Source organism: Physeter macrocephalus, chromosome 8 (assembly GCF_002837175.3).
Source record: "Physeter macrocephalus isolate SW-GA chromosome 8, ASM283717v5, whole genome shotgun sequence".
Taxonomy (NCBI): Eukaryota; Metazoa; Chordata; class Mammalia; order Artiodactyla; family Physeteridae; genus Physeter; species Physeter macrocephalus.
In genome coordinates this window covers 83,688,431-83,705,384 of record NC_041221.1, presented here as the reverse complement: position 1 = coordinate 83,705,384, position 16,954 = coordinate 83,688,431, and the positions used below count along the sequence as shown (strand labels likewise).

At 35.0% G+C, this 16,954-nt stretch overlaps 1 protein-coding gene across 3 annotated transcripts in view; it reads right to left on the bottom strand.

Moving 5' to 3' along the window:
* The window catches only part of XRCC4 (X-ray repair cross complementing 4), a 283,471-nt gene that overhangs the window by 36,917 nt on the left and 229,600 nt on the right, over positions 1-16,954 (bottom strand). Inside the window, exon 8 of one of the 3 annotated variants that reach the window (XM_028493043.2) lies at positions 2,932-3,161. The exons of the other annotated variants lie outside the window; for them this stretch is intronic. Within the exon in view, the coding sequence (XP_028348844.1) occupies positions 3,089-3,161 (73 nt within the window). The 3' untranslated portion in view covers positions 2,932-3,088. Of the gene's footprint in view, positions 1-2,931; positions 3,162-16,954 lie in introns of those variants that run through there. 3 annotated transcript variants of the gene reach the window in all.

Here is a 16,954-nt window from a genome sequence, read left to right as displayed (position 1 = left end):
CCGCTGGGCCTGCGCGTCCGGAGCCTGTGCTCCGCAACGCGAGAGGCCACAACAGTGAGAGGCCCGCGTACCGAAAAAAAAAAAAAAACCACCACTAGGATTCTATTTACTATTATTTTAAGTTTAGGAGATATTATTTAATAAGAACCTTTTTCTATTAGGTAACAAATATGCCAAATATTACAAGTATTTACATTTTCTCAGGATGTAAATAATTTTCAAAGAGAACTTTTGAATTAAGGACCAAAAAACATGTTCAAACGTGTGGAGGACTTTCGGCACGGACCCTTTTAAGGAAACCAGGTAATTATTTTGTAAATGCCTGTATCCATATATTAAACAAGATCTCTATGTTCTCCAAAAGATAAATGGTTAAAAGTTGTCTGTTTCTATAATATGATGTTAACTTCTTCCCACACACATATTTTTTCATTCAAATATCCCCTACCATGTACTACTACTTCCATCCATGTGCCTATGCTTCTATCTATTCATCTATCCATGATATTTATGTCTATTACATTAAAGGAAATAAACTGCTTACGATAAGTCAATGCTTTCTTAGTAATGTGACTACACAAGGGTTTCTCACTGGACTCAAACTTCATTTTATTGGTGGAACTCCTTCTTCAAATGAAATCTTGTAGAAGTAATCTAACAAGAAAAACAGTAAAAAGTTAAACTGCTCTGGGAATGAGGGAGAGGAGGTAGGAGGAAGACCGTCTCATTTACCACCAGCTCCCTTGGTCCTCCAAATATATCTGACAAATTTTTAGGGCTTCATGAAACACAGTCGGAAAGGGGGGAATATATAACATGCTTTAGTGAGACACAGTATACTGCATGCTTCATAAGGGCTTTCTTCACAAAAGTTAAAATATAAGGTTCAATCATTTATAGTTATTTGGTCTGGAATTTTCTACCTGGAATTCCACATGGTTCTAGACAGTCAATCCTTTATAGCATGTGCATGTAGTAAAGAACTAAATACATAACCACATAATGCCTCCTGCCTTTCACCTTACTTATGCAGTTCTCTCAGTCTTCCTGCTATGCCCTACATTTCAGCTAAAAAAGAACTGCTAACTGCTTTCTGCCCCTCATGCATATTTTTTGTTTTTCTATTCCTGTGCTTCTAAATCTGTCATTCTCTGTTGCGATTCTGCCTTGCCTTCACCATTCACAAACCCAGCTCTTTACCACTTTGGTATAAAGCTTTCTGATAGTCATGACTTTCAGTATGCCCTCCACCCGGTCTATGACACCCTGCTTATGATTCTCTTAACAAATAAAAATGTTTTCTTATAGTTTTCTTAAGGTATGTGTTCTATTTTGCCTTGAAGTATAGATTTTGTGTACTTGTTCATCTCTCAGCTAAATTATAGCTATGTCCAGGGAGTTACATTAAGGAAAGCTGGTACCCCTCAGTGTTGAGTATAGTGGGAGATCTTTCAGAATTGCTTATGGAAGGGCCATAGATAGAAAAATTACCTATTCTCTACAACTCCTCCACTGCCCCCAAACGCCAAACAACTGGCAGAAACCCATGTATAACCACTTTTTAGAAAAAAGTGAGAAAACATTCAAAAATAGTTTGAATTAATAAAATTAAAAATCCCATCAATTCTCTGAGCGCTTTTCGAATTCTTGCATTAGCAAAAAAGTGTGCTGGACTGAAATACTTTGGGAAAAAGTCTTGTACCTCTGTTCAATATCTGGCCAGGGTGAGGCTAGAATACATAACAGGGCGAGCGGGAATAAAGGAAACTGTGCTCTCCCTCTGGTGTAGTAATAGCCTTGAATCCCCAAAACAAGCAATTCTGACTACTTACTGCCGCAGAAATAAGGTCTGACCAAAGCGTTGAACAATGAAATATTTTAGAGTTACAAAATTTCCCTTTCTCCTTTCCCCTGTTTTTTGTTGTGCTCTATTCTCTGTTCTGTATTTTGTGCCTCACAATGGAAGAAAAGAAAGCACAAAGATGAGTCAGGGTTTCCAGCCTCTGTGATAGAAACACTGGCGGAGCTGAAGCACTTCAGTGATGCAGATTCCTGTTGCCTAATCGGCCCTCTCACAGGAGTTGGGGAGGGATATTGCCACTGTGGCTTTGCACACATCATCCACTCTCCACCAGTGCCAGGTACTGCTGAAAATCCTAAACTATACAAAGTCTAAAACAACAATGGCTGGGAACTGTATCACTACATTTCTATGACACTGACACTCCTTTGATCATAAAATTATTTTTGTTAACATAAAATCTTAAACATTTGGCACGTGAAGTCAATCTTAAGAGTCCATAATCTTAAGAGATTTACTTGATTACTTGAATGTTTTTAAGTTTGGCCCCGCTTTAAATTGCGACTATAAAGCCTAATATGGGAATTCAATAATCTGTGATTTCATCTACTGAAATATTTTTCTTTACATGTCTAAAATGAGATGAACACAGAATGGCAAATTAATCTCAAATAAATTTTAATGTGATGACAAATTCCATGGTTTTTAATAACTACTCATTTTCCTACTTCTTGGTCCTAATGAATATTTACTGATGTATGATACAAGCACTGATTATGCAACAGCACATATAGGTATCATAACAACTCTTGATGAGGACCACATGGTTTCTGCTCACTAACAATTTGCAATATTCTGTAGAAAATTCACTGGACTGTTCAGGGATAAAAGTGATATGGTTAATAGTTTTGAGTTTTTTCGGGATAACTGAGCACTAATGCAAAAGATGTTCGCTGAAAATTTTTGTGAGATACATCCTACTCTCCTGATTTAATTAATAGAGCCTGCAGATTAAAGTTTAACATCTCCATCATGTGATCATCCTGAGAATCAGTTCTCACTGCGTTGTGATCCTGAGAGATTATTCTGAAGCTCCATGAACACTGTTATTTTAAAAATACTTAATATCACCTTTCTCTTTTTTAATTAATTCTGCTTGAATTTCTAATTATTAAGGCTTTGTATAATTAAGCTGTAGTTACAGTCAGGGAGTATAATATAAAGAGAGGGTACCTTGACCTGGGTCAAGAAAGTAGAGTTGACGATGCTCTGAGATCTCTGGGTAACCTAGAAAAAGACCTTTGATTGCTGTGTCCATCCCCTGCTTTGTAAAGTGGCATCAACAGTATACTTCCCAGGACTATTGAAAGGGTAAAATAATAATAATGATAATAACAGTATAAATATATGGAAAATAAATGAAAGTAGGTTATAATTTTATTCTTGTAAATCAGAATAATATGCTATAGTACATACCCCACTAGCCAAGTATTTTACAACAATATTATTTAGATAGACATTTCCCAGTGAAATGGCTGAGAAAGTTGCTGTTTGTACAGAGGCTAAATTATGATGAATCCCTCCTTGCAGAACATATTGTTTAATGAACTTTTATTTTGATTTTCTTTGGCAAATTTGGGTTAATTTCTCCAGAATAACCAACTTTTAAAAACATATTACTCATATTAAGTTAAAAACTAAAATCAATAAGGCATACTACACTACTTATTTTATTAAATTATAGACATGCATGTCTTGTGAGTATAATTCTCTGATTTCTCACTGTGATCTTATCTAAGAACATCGTGTGTTAGTTATTTTCTAAAATACTCCTATACTGATTGCTTCATGTTAAACAATTTACCATCCTATATTTGAGAACAGGTTACATGTGTATGATTTTAGTTAGCAACAATGTTTTATTGCTGTGGACATGTATTATAAAAGTTATGGTAACAAAATCCATATTTACACAGTAAACCCTTTTTCCAGGACAGACTGAATTATAGAGTAATCGAATTTACAGCATTTTGTTAATTTTTGTTAATTTTAAAATAGGTAATATATATACTTGGTAAAAACTTTAAAAGGTACACAGTGGTACACAAGAAAAAGATCTTCCCTTCATTTTTATACCTTCAGCCAATAACTATCTCTAAGAACTAACTGCTATTATCAATTTCTTAGCTACACTTCCAGAGATAATTCTAATGAAACTGAGTTTTAATGCTTTCAGATTTATATATTAACCCAGTCTAAGTTAATGTGGTAGGCCATGGTATGTTGTAGGACAGAATTTTCCAAAGGGTGATTTTCAGAATTAAACTATAGACTTAGTTGACAATAAGGGTTTCAGTTTTGGTTTGTTACCTGTAATAAATGTATCATACTAAAGCAAGATGTGAATAATAGAAGATGGGGGGGTATATGTGGGAATACTCTGTACTATTTTCTCAATTTTTCTGTAAATCTAAATTAAAACTATTCTAAAAAATATAGTCCATCATAAAAAAAAAGTTCATTTGGGAGCTGAAGATTCCGTTCTAATAGGTTGCTGTTGTGAGGTCTTCGTCAGCTCAGTATAATGGTCTTCTCAGCTGCAAAATGATTAGTAAGGTTTGGGTTTTTTTCTTTTTTCCCCAATCACTATAAAATGTTCTCAGGATATGAATTAGTTAGAATTAGTTTATTTCCATGTTTGTTACTAATTCAGAAATTCAACTTCAGTTCAGTAATTCAATTTAATAAATAGTTTTAGGTTGCTATATCATACCAACCAATCTGAGTGTGTCTTTAAAGGAGACAAAGTTTTTGTTTTCTGAAACAAAGGAAACATAATTCCTAGAGTTTTATCTAAATATCAATTTATGCAAAAATCTATAGTTTATGTGAATTTTTTTTTTTTTTTTTGCCGTACGCGGGCCTCTCACTGTTGTGGCCTCTCCCGTTGCCGAGCGCAGGCTAAGCGGCCATGGCTCACGGGCCCAGCCGCTCCGCGGCATGTGGGATCTTCCCGAACCGGGGCACGAACCCGTGTCCCCTGCATCGGCAGGCGGCTCTCAACCACTGCGCCACCAGGGAAGCCCTATGTGAAATTTTTACAGCGAAAAAGCAAAGTAAATTTTCTCTAGACAATATCTAAATGATTATATATTTGGGAGGGCACTCAACTCTTGATTATCTGGTAGAAGATAAACTAAAGTAATAATTAATCATAAAGAGTATATTTGTAAAGAAATGAAAATTACTATGAATAAAACAACTATATACCAAAAGATATTTGTAGTAGTAAATAAATGGTACAGAGCTATCTAAGATAGCCTGATAGACTAGGCCCTATCCCTCAGTTCATACAGCAGTACTTGTGGGGTACAGGCATACGTCAGAGATAATTGTGGATTGGGGTCCAGACCACTGCAATAAAGCGAATATGGCAATAAAGCGAGTCACGTGAATTTTTTGGTTTCCCAGTGCATATAAAAGTATGTTTACACTATATTGTAGTCTATTAAGTGTGCAATAGCATTATGTCTAAAAAATGCATATACTTTAATTAAAAAATGCTTTATTACTAAAAAACGCTAACCATCACCTGAGCCTTCAGCGAGTCACAATCTTCTTGCTGGTGGAGTGTCTTGCCTCGATGTTGATGGCTGCTGACTCATCAGGTTGGTGGTCGCTGAAGGTTGGTGTGGCTGTGGCTATTTCTTAAAAGAAGACAACAATGAAGCTTGCCACATCGATTGACTCTTCCTTTCATGAACAATTTTTCTGTAGTATGCAATGCTATTTGATAGCATTTTAAACAGAGTAGAACTGCTTTCAAAGTTGGAGTCAATCCTCTCAAACCCTGCCATTGCTTTATTAAATAAGTTTGTGCAATATTTATTCTAAATCCTTTGTTGTCATTTCAACAATTTTCACAGCATCATCACTAGTACTAGATTCTATTTCAAGAAAACACTTTCTTGCTCATCCATAATAAGCAATTTCTCATCTGCTCAAGTTTTATCATGAGATTGCAGCAATTCAGTCACATCTTCCACTTCTAGTTCTAGTTCTCTTGCTGTTTCCACTACATCGGCAGTTTCCTCCTCCACTGAAGTCTTTCGCTCCACAAAGTCATCCATGAGGGTTGGAATCAACCTGTTCCAAACTCCTGTGAATGTTGATATTTTGACCTCTTCCCACGAAACACAAATATGCTTAATGACATCCAGAATGGTGAATCCTTTCTAGAAGGTTTGCAACTTACTTTGCCCAGATCCATCATAGGAATCACTCTTTATGGCAGCTATCATCTTATGAAATGTATTTCTTAAATAATAAGACTCGAAAGTCAAAATGACTCCTTGATCCATGGGCTGCAGAATGGATGTTGTGTGAGCAGGCATGAAAACAACATTAATCTCGTTGTACATCTCCATCAGAGCTCCTGAATGACCAGAAGCATTGTCAACGAGCAGTAATATTTTGAAAGGAATCTTTTTCTGAGCAGTAGGTCTCATCAGTGGGCTTAAAACAGTAAATCATATTGCCAGCAGATGTGCTATTGTTCAGGCTTTGTAGTCCCATTTACAGAGCACAGGCAGAGTAGATTTAGCATAATTCTTAAGGGCCTTAGCATTTTCGGAATGGTAAATGAGCACTAGTTTCAAGTTAGTCACCAGCTGCACCGGCCTCTACCTAACAAGAGTCAGCCAATCCTTTGAAGCTTCGAAGCCAGGCATTGACTTCTCTTCTCTAGCTATGAAAGTCCAAATAGCATATTCTTCCAGTATAAGGCTATTTTGTCTACAATTAAAAATCTGTTGTTTAGTGTATCCCCCTTCATTAATAATCTTAACTAGATCTTCTGGATAACTTGTAGCTTCTACATCAGCACTTGCTGTTTCACCTTGTACTTTTATGTTATGTAGGTGGCTTCGTTCTTTCAACCTCATGAACCAACTTCTGCTAGCTTCAAACTTTTCTTCTGCAGCTTCTTCACCTCTCTCGGCCTTCACAGAATTGAAGAGAGTTAGGGCCTTGCTCTGGATTAGGCTTTGGCTTAAGGGAATGTTGTGGCTGGTTTGATCTATCCAGACCACAAAAACCTTCTCCATATCAGCAGTAAGGCTGTTTTGCTTTCTTATCTTTCGTGTGTTTACTGGCGTAGCGATTTTAATTTCCTTCAGGAACTTTCCCCTTTGCATTCAGTGTGACTAACTGTTTGGTACAGGAATCCTAGCTATCAGCCTATCTCTGCTTTTGACATGCCTTCCTCACTAAGCTTAATCATTTCTAGCTTCTGATTTACAGAAAGAGTAAGACTCTTTCTTTCACTTGAACACTAAGAGGCCATTGTAGGGTTATTAATTGGCCTAATTTCAACATCGTATTGTATCTCAGGGAATAGGGAGGCACAAGGAGAAGGAGAAAGATGGGGGAATGGTTGGTGGGTGGAGCAGTGAGAAAACACACAACATTTATTAAGTTTGCTGTCATAGGTGTGGTTCATGGCAGCCCCAAACAACTACTATAGCAACATCAAAGATCACTGATCATAGATCACTGTAACAAATATAATGATAATGAAAGGAGCAGTGAGAAAACACACAACATTTATTAAGTCTGCTGTCTTATATAGGTGTGGTTCATGGCAGCCCCAAACAACTACTATAGCAACATCAAAGATCACTGATCATAGATCACTGTAACAAATATAATGATAATGAAAAAGTTTGAAATATTCTGAGAATTACCAAAATGTGACACAGAGTCATGAAGTGAGCAAATGCTATTGGAAAATGACTTGCTTGACACAGGGTTGGCACAAACCTTCAATTTGTAAAAAACAAAACAAAACAAAACAACAAAAAAACCCACAATACTTGAGAAGTGTAATAAAGTGAAGCTCAATAAAACAAGGTATGCCTGTATTCTAACACCACTGAGCAAGAATTTTGGTTGAACTTCTAATTAAGGGTAGTAATGAAAGAGAAAGGAGGCATGTGTCTGCTTAATTCAAGACTCATAAATACAAGGATCTTTACTAAGAGTTGTTTAACAGCCCAGTACTTTTTTGGCAGATGATTTACAGGGTCTTAAATCCAAGTACTTGTATTTCTTTTACACTTTTGGGTAACATCTGTGGACTGTACTGAACTACTAGATTATTCATAAATTTGTTTTATGTCATATTGTTATTAGTTTTACAGTTTTGTTTTAACCATGATTTTGGGTAGTCTGTGGTTTCCTTTCTATCTATTCGTTACCCCATTTATGCCAGTTAAACAAGGGTTGAATGTAGTTGAGTTCCAAGTAATTAGTTTTACTATATTCTCAAATTGTTTCCTGATTTGCCATTTGTCATCTGCAAATATTATCAGAGTTTTCCCTAATTATATTTGTAACCATTTTTTTAACTTGAAGTTGCACTCAGTTGAATCATTCCCTCAAATCCTTCATTCTCAAATAGTTTACTCCACATAATATTAACTAAATATAAGTAGGGTATGTGGTATTCTTTGTCTCTCTAATTGAATTTTCTATTGTGTTATTTGTAGGTTTTTTTGCTAGATTATACTTGGTTTTCACAAGTTACTGCAGTATAAAATTAAAGTTATTTTAATTGACCCATTCTTTAAAATTCGCCATGAAAATAATCTCTCTTTTTTACAATTTGGAAGTATAGTAGATTATTGCTGTTACTTATTTTCCTTATACTTTATATTATACTATCACAATAATAATCAAAGCTTTCTTATAAGAACATTCAGTCACCAGCCAACATTTATGTGATGTCTCCTATACTATGTAATAACTGTTCTTTAAAATGCATGTTTTGCTTTAATTTTTACCCACAATGAGATATAGCTGAAACCTTTCTTCACACATAAATTAAAACATATATATCCATCATTTTCCTTTACTGTTAGGGCAGCAATATATCAATAGATAAAGTATAGATTTTAGACTGTTACTACCCAGGTTTGACTCCCTTTTATACCACTTATAATCTGTGATTCTCTGCATCTCAGTCTTCTCATGTATAAAATGGGGATAAAAATACTAGGTATGTCATAGATATAGTGGAAGGATTAACTAAGGTAATGCATGTAAAGCACTTTGAAAAATTGTTACATTTTAAGTCCTTAATAGTATTAGCTATTATTATTTTTGCTGGTGTTATTTTTCACCCTCCCAAGAACACTTATGAGCTATTTCTCCTTGAATTAGGTCTTCCACAATTTGTTTTCTATTAAAGATGAAATTTGTATGTCACAATAAGCTGCCTTATAGCCATCTGATTAACTTTACCCATTAAGTTATTCTACTTATACCTTTAGTATAAATCTTGCTAAAATTTAGCTTATGAATTTGAATGATTGTTTCCAGTATTTGAAAGGTTAGGTGTTTGCATAATATCTCTTGCTTAAAAGAACTAAACATGCTGGAGTGTGAGTGTGTGCGTGTGTGTGTGTATACACATATACATACATTTGTTTTTTTTTTCTTAATAGCATTGGAGAGCTGATAAAGTACTAGGGAAATTATTAAAATAAAATCTAAGGGAAGGCAGGACCCTAAAGGGTTAAAATGCACTAAAGCCTTTTTTTTGCCTGAGGACATTTACTGGAACTTTGTGACATTACGCTGCAGTTTTCACACAGTTGCGGGGCACAGGAGTACAGAGACAAAACTTAGGGCTTGCCGAAACAGGAGACCCTCCCCCATAGAAGTGGGTCACCCGAGATTCACTTAGTAATCACAAACCTACCCTTGGGTATACTTGCAGCTCAAATTAATGTGACTTGGGTAGTTTAAAAAACAAACAAACAAAACCAAACCCTCAATGGTGAATGTGTTAGCTGGATTGTGGTAATTCTTTCACAAAATATACATATCATCATGTTGTACACTTTAAATACATTACACTTTCATTTGTCAATTATACCTCAATAAAACTGAAAAATAAACAAACAAACAAGAACACCTCAAACAGGTAGTTTAAAGTAGTTGAAGACCATTAGTGCCTCTTTGTGGCAGAAGCAATGACAAATATTTTTCAGAGAAAACACCTTTATACTAGGTCTCAAAGAATTCCTACAAGTAATTTTCTAAGAAAAAATGAGTATCACACTGTAAAAAATTACTTCACTCATAAAGAAATAACACTTATGAACAAGAACAGTAGAAACAAGAACAACAGAAACTGGTTGCAAAGATTTCAAATATTAGAACTAACAGACAGCAATAAAATAACAATGCTTACTAAATTTCAAGAAATAAAAGATACTCTTAAGAATAGTAACAGGAGGGGCTTCCCTGGTGGCGCAGTGGTTGGGAGTCCACCTGCCAATGCAGAGGACGGACGCGGGTTCGTGTCCCGGTCTGGGAAGACCCCACATGCCGCGGAGTGGCTGGGCCCATGAGCCATGGCCGCTGAGCCTGCGCGTCCAGAGCCTGTGCTCCGCAACGAGAGAGGCCACAACAGTGAGAGGCTCTCGTACCGCAAAAAAAAAAAAAAAAAAAATAGTAACAGGAAACTATAAACAATGATAAAGCATATTTGAAAGAGAACCACATACAATTTCTAGAAATAAAAAATATAATACCTGAAATTCAAAATTCAATGGTCAGGCTTAACAGAGATTAGGCTTTCAGATATGAAGAGAGAATTAGTAACCTGAAACATGACTAGAAGGAATTATGCAGAATTCAGCATAGGAAGTCAAAGAAAGGTTAAGAGACATAGAAAATAGAGTAAGATGGCCTCACCTAAGTGTAATTTGAGTTCCAAAAGAAAGGGACAGAGAGAATAAGACAGAAGAGATATTTGAAGAAATAATGACTGAGAAATTTTCAGAACCAATGAAAGTGACCAATCATTCTCCTTAAAAATCACAAGCAAAATAACCAAAAAGAAACTGACACTTGGATGTACCAGAGTGAAACTTCAGAACACCAAAGACAAAGAGGTGATCTTAAAAGTAGCCAGTGAGAAAAGGCAGATTACCTCCCAAAGAGTGATGGTGAGATTGTCAGCAAATGTTCAATTTCCCATGAAATTAAATCTTTAGCATGTTGAAAGAAAATAACTGCTAACCCAAATTCTAGCTCCAGTAGAATTTTCACAAGAGCAAAAGTCAAAGACATTTTTCAACCCACTAAAAACTGAGAAAGTTTGCCTCTAGTAGAGTTTCATTAAAGGCAATTCTGAAGAATGTATTTCAGATAAATGGAAAATAATCCCAGATAGTTGTTCTAAAATGCAAGTAGTTCTAAATCCAAGAAGGAAAATAAGACCAGTGACAGTTATAAATTTGTAGGTAAATTTAAATGAGCACTGGCTATATATATGAAATAATAAGAAGAATGTCTTTTTTTAAAAAAGAAAAGACAGAATTTAACTATCCTCAAATACATTAAAATAACATATAACTTTGTGGGATTTGGGTATTAAAGGAATTTAAAGGAATTAAAGTTTAAAGGAATTCAAGTGTTCCAAATATTGTGTTCTCTGATGGGAGCAAAAGGGTACGTGATTGACTTCTATACTTTCATAAGTTAAGAAAACATGTTGGAATTGTAGAGTAGCCACTAAAAGAAGAGAAACAGTATATTTACTCCAAAACAGTAAAAAGACAAAAATTGAAAGACAAAACCTATCAGATGAGATTAAAAAAACAAAACAAAACAAAAACAAACAAACAAAAAATGCAGTTAAATGCAGTATACCAGAGAGATTTCCAAAATGTAAGGATATCTAAAGGTAGAAAGTAACAAAGATGGAAAAACATATATACCAGGTAAATGCTAACAAAAAGAAAACTCATGTGGTTATGTTAATATCTTTTATTGAGATAAACAGCATTACTAGAAATAATGAGAGTGACTTTATAATAATTTAAAGATTCCATTTTTCAGGAAGATAAAACTATTTTATCTAATAACATAGACTCAGATTAACAACTACAATAAGATATAGACAAGCCTATTATGGTAGTGAAAGATTTTAACACATCTCTTTTCATAGAATAACCAGAGGAAAATGGATGTGGATATAGATTTTAATAAGAAGATTAACAAATTTGACCCACTGAACATATATAGAACACTTCACCCAACAAATGCAGACATATTCTCTTCTAGCACATATAGAACATTTATGGTGCCTAAGAAAATTTTCAACAAACTTCAAAGGACTGAATTCATATAACATGTAACCTAAACTCTGTCACTTATTAGCTTTGTGACATTGCTGAAGTTCTTTAGCCTATCTGAGCTTCAGTCTCCTAACTTCAAAATGGGGTAACAATGGTATACGTCAGCTATGTAACCAGAAACAGAAAGAGATGATGCACTGACGGGTCCTACAGGCAATGAGAGATGGTTTGGATTTTAAAATAATGAATTTAAACAAGGAATGCCATGATCAGATATGTTTTAGAAAGATCATTTTGGCAGCAAGACGGAGCATGGCTTAGAGAAAGGGAAAACTAGAAGCAGGGTGATGTGTTAGGAAAAATTATAATACATCAGATGAGGAATAATGAGGGCTTGAAGAGCATGTGAAAGGACATATCTTCACAGATATTTATCTTCCTATTTACAACTTCACTGCCAAAGAGAACTAACAGAAACTAGGTCTACTAAATGTATAGCTATTACTTTAAAATTCTTTGGTGAATAACTGAAAATGTTAAAGCACATAATTTTTTCATTCATTAAAAAGAGAGAATTTAAGATGCAATCTTTAAGGCAAATGTCTCTATGACCTACACGGAAAAGCAACTGAGCTATGGTATATTTTATTTGTGTGTATATACATATATTATATAGATAACAGATACAGATTTTTTTACGTAAGTCTATTTTTAAAGTATTCTCTGATCTCACTCTTTAATATCGTCTAAAGTTTAATAATCCTCACTGTTAGGTATTTCTTCACAGCCAATCCCCCAAAGCAAACACTGCGTATTTCTGTTACCTGCTATTAACAGATACTTAAAATACTTGCATATTAGTGTATTCACTAAATAATCTTAGAAAACTCAAAAGCAAATATTTCTATGCACAGATTTTTGAGGCCATTCAGTTCGTTAACACAAATGAAGCGAATATTAAAGAAAACTCTATTTTCTTTATAATTTTCATTTACTCGGAATTTGGCTAACATATACAAGTATATGTAATTTAAATTTGAGTAACTGAAGTTAAAATTAGTGTGACTAGTATGTCTGTGTAGCATAAGCATTCTATATGGAAGAGGTTCCTCCCTAACTTAGTTTTGCTTTTGCTTTTTTTATCATGGACTCAAAGGCCATAAGTTGTAGGAAGCAAGATTTAAATTTAGGGGGAATAACACCTGGCTAGTGTAAATGATAGTGCTGATAAGGACAGCTATGGCAGAGAATGCCATGGCGGCATATCCTTACTAAAAGAGTTCTCATTTCTCATAGTACCAAATTAATTTTCATCTGCATGTCCTATACAAGAGTGTCATAAAAGAAAATGAGATTCATTCGAAATGAAAGGGTGTGCTAAAATAAAGTGTCAGAATAAGATGGATGGAACAGGCAAAGAGGTAGATGTGATTCCAAGCGATTTTACACATTGTTTCTGCCAATCATTTTGGAACTCTTCCAAACGTTACATCAAATAAAGTCATCTCAAGAGAGATTTGTAATTTATATAATTTATACTTTGGCAAAAAGTAATGCTAAATATCACTGCTGCTGCTATCTGGAAAGAAGGGCAGAGGAGGAAAAGGAGATCAAGGTCATGCTTATTTGTTACTTCTCTCTTATCTTCCACTGCAAAGCATCAAACTGTATCTTGAATCTGACAATACAACACCCCTTTCATCTTTCATCTGGATTAGAGCAGCCTTTTAACTGGTCTTCCAGAGTTCCACTTGGGACCACTTTCAATCAATCTACCATAGAGCAGAAAAAGTGATCTCACAATGTAAATCAAATAACAAAATTCAGTTTAAAACCCTGCAAGTTTCCCAAAGCACAAAGAATCAAATCCAACCTCCCTTACTTTGGGCTCTAAGCTCTGCATGATCTGGCCTGCCTAACTCTCCGTGTGTGTGTGTGTGTGTGTGTGTGTGTGTGTGTGTGTGTGTGTGTGTGTGTTGTGTGTGTGTGGTGTGTGTGTTAAACTCCTGTGTATGTTACTACCCAACCGTGCCGAGTTTCTATCCACCTTAGAACATTTGCATATACCCTTCTTTCTTCACGGAATACCTCACTTCTAAAAGCCTATTTCTTCTGTTTACATGAAGCTTAAACATTACCTGCCTCGAGTCTTTCCTGACCACGTATCTCAACTCCCTGTTTTTAGCATACATCATAGTGTACGATTAGTTTTTATATTTGTCAACTTTTTACAAAGTTACTTTCCTAACATCGAAGCTCTATGATGACAGAGTGGTGCGTGTCTTTTCTAATGGCATCTTTTTATGTACAATTTTTTTTTTTTTTTTTTTTTTTTGCGGTACGCGGGACTCTCACTGCTGTGGCCTCTCCCGTTGCGGAGCACAGGCTCCGGACGCGCAGGCTCAGCGGCCATGGCTCACGGGCCCAGCCTTTCCGCGGCATGTGGGATCCTCCCAGACCGGGGAACGAACCCGTGTCCCCTGAATTGGCAGGCGGACTCCCAACCACTGCGCCACCAGGGAAGCCCCTATTATTATTATTTTTTTATGTACAATTTTTTATTACAGAAATGTAAGGTAGATTATTCTATAATAATTTTACATATTTCTAATGTAAGGCACATCATTGTTTTTTTTTACTTTGAAATAATAGCACAGTGTATTAAAAAGTGTGTTCCATACTAATACATGATGTTTGATAAAAAAGTGGTCCTAGGTCAAACAATTCTTTGCAAGTGCTACAAACTATATGTTCTTCTTGAGGGTCCCTGATGCACATTAGGATATTGGAAGCTTCAAGAAGTAAAGGAATCCTTTTAGTTTTACTCAATCCATTGATCACTGTATTTGTAGATTCTGCAAATTCCTTCTTCATTTTCTTACTTAGTAGCATTTATTAACCTCTTGAGGTATTAGTGTTCAATGTAAGAAACTTTGAGAAATGATCCTATAGAGTTCCAGGGAAGAACAGTTTGTTCATCGCCTTTTCTATTTACCTACCTAAATGTATTCAAGGATTTCATCAGAGCACCAAATGGTTCTCCCCAAAACCCTCCTTTTCTATAAAAATGTCTTTAAATGTCCTAAAAATGCATTTAAAAGTTCTAAAACAATGTCAAGAGGTGGAAGAAAAGCATGATCACTAAAGCTAAGTAAATTTATATGAACTAGTAATAAATCACTAATAATTTACGCATACCTAAAATTCAGGCCTAGATCCAGATTTTCCATTTTGTGCGTTTTATTTTCAAAACATGGTCCTTTAACCATAATCATGCTAGTTTTATTGTTATTGTTCTTCTTATTATTTTATTTGGGTTTTTTTTGTTTTTTGTTTTTTTTCTTGTGATCCAGTAAGGCAACCAGAAGTCCTCTCAATTAATTCCTACAAAGCTATTCAGGTAGAATTTGCTGCTAATGGTAATCTCTGGGTATGGTTTCTATAGGCCACACATATTCTTTGAAGTAATGTAAGTGTTACTTGGATGTCCACTGCTCCTAAAACATTTTTGTTTAGCCAGTTCACTAGAAGTTTCACTGATAGTCATAAATACTTGGAGTACATGACTTTTTACAGCATAATGTAGTGAAGATAAATTTCCATTGGTGAAGCTATTTTTATTACTCCTTGAACTATTTTGGTTCAAAACACCAAAAATTTAAACCTTGAATTCAATTATAGTGAATCTTTGTTTTTGTTGTTCCCATTATCTTTTGATTATTTCTTTGGCACAAAATACTATTTGAGTAGAAAAAAATCTCTGTTTTGTCTCTGTAGTTAGGAACTTTTGTAGATATACATGCCATTGGTTAAGCACAAGTATGTCTCTTAGCCTACCAACAGATGGTGTAAATAGTTAGTCATGGTCATTTTCTTTTTGTCATATTTTATTCTTTAGTCCACAGAGTGTTTAAAGTATTATTTATACCAATTTATGACAAAGAGAAAAAGACAAAAGTTAAACATCTTTGACCATTTTGGAAAAGAGATATAAAGAGTAAAAGTTAGATATTAATGACATTATTAATATCTACAATTTTATAAGTGAAACCAACTTTAAAATATCTATACATTGGTTGCTTTTATAGTGTTAATTAAAAAAAACTTTTGTAACCTACTCTGTTCAAAATTGCTTCTGTAGTTATAAATTCTTTTATATTCTAACCTTTTTCTTAGGTAATCTGATGTAAAATCACATTCATTCACTCATTTATTAATTCAAGAAATATCTCATGTTTGTCTAACACTCAAAATACAAGTATCTTGCTAAGTGCCATGGAATACAGAAGGTGCTGGGGCACTACCTCAGCATTCAAGCAGCTTAAAAACCTAGTATGGAGGTAATTCACATACATAAATACCAGGCAAAATGGATTAAAAATTAGATGATGTACTTAATAGCCTACAAGCTCAAAGAGGAAAGATTGTACTCAGGATTTCCAGGAAAGTCTGGTAGAAGAGGTGAATTTTAAAGCCTAGGACTATAAAAGAAGTAGGAAATAAGAATTTTCAAGCAGAGAGTTTAGGCAAAACAAAAACATAAAAGTGAAGGGATGAGAAATATTTGCAGAATTTCAATAAGTCTGATTTGAGAACAGTAACTGATAAGTAAAGCATAGGGTAGTATTAGGAGATAAGATTGTGGAGGTTTGGTCATGAAAAAGGACATCATTTTCTTTGGGAGAGGAGGGAAGAAGCTATGGTGCTATATAAGACGAATATGACTGGTGACAAATAATAAGGAGTGGAGAACATCTTCCACTGGGTCTATGACTAGAGACAAAGTCGCTGGTGTGCTGGGAATGTATCCATGGAAAGAACAGCTTAGTCAGATGACAAAAATGGAGATCTATATCTTTATTTACATTTTAAATTATAACTGTTAAATAAAATTACATTGAGGGCTTCCCTGCTGGCGCAGTGGTTGACAGTCCGCCTGCCGATGCAGGGGACACGGGTTTGTGCCCCGGTCCGGGAAGATCCCACATGCCGCGGAGCGGCT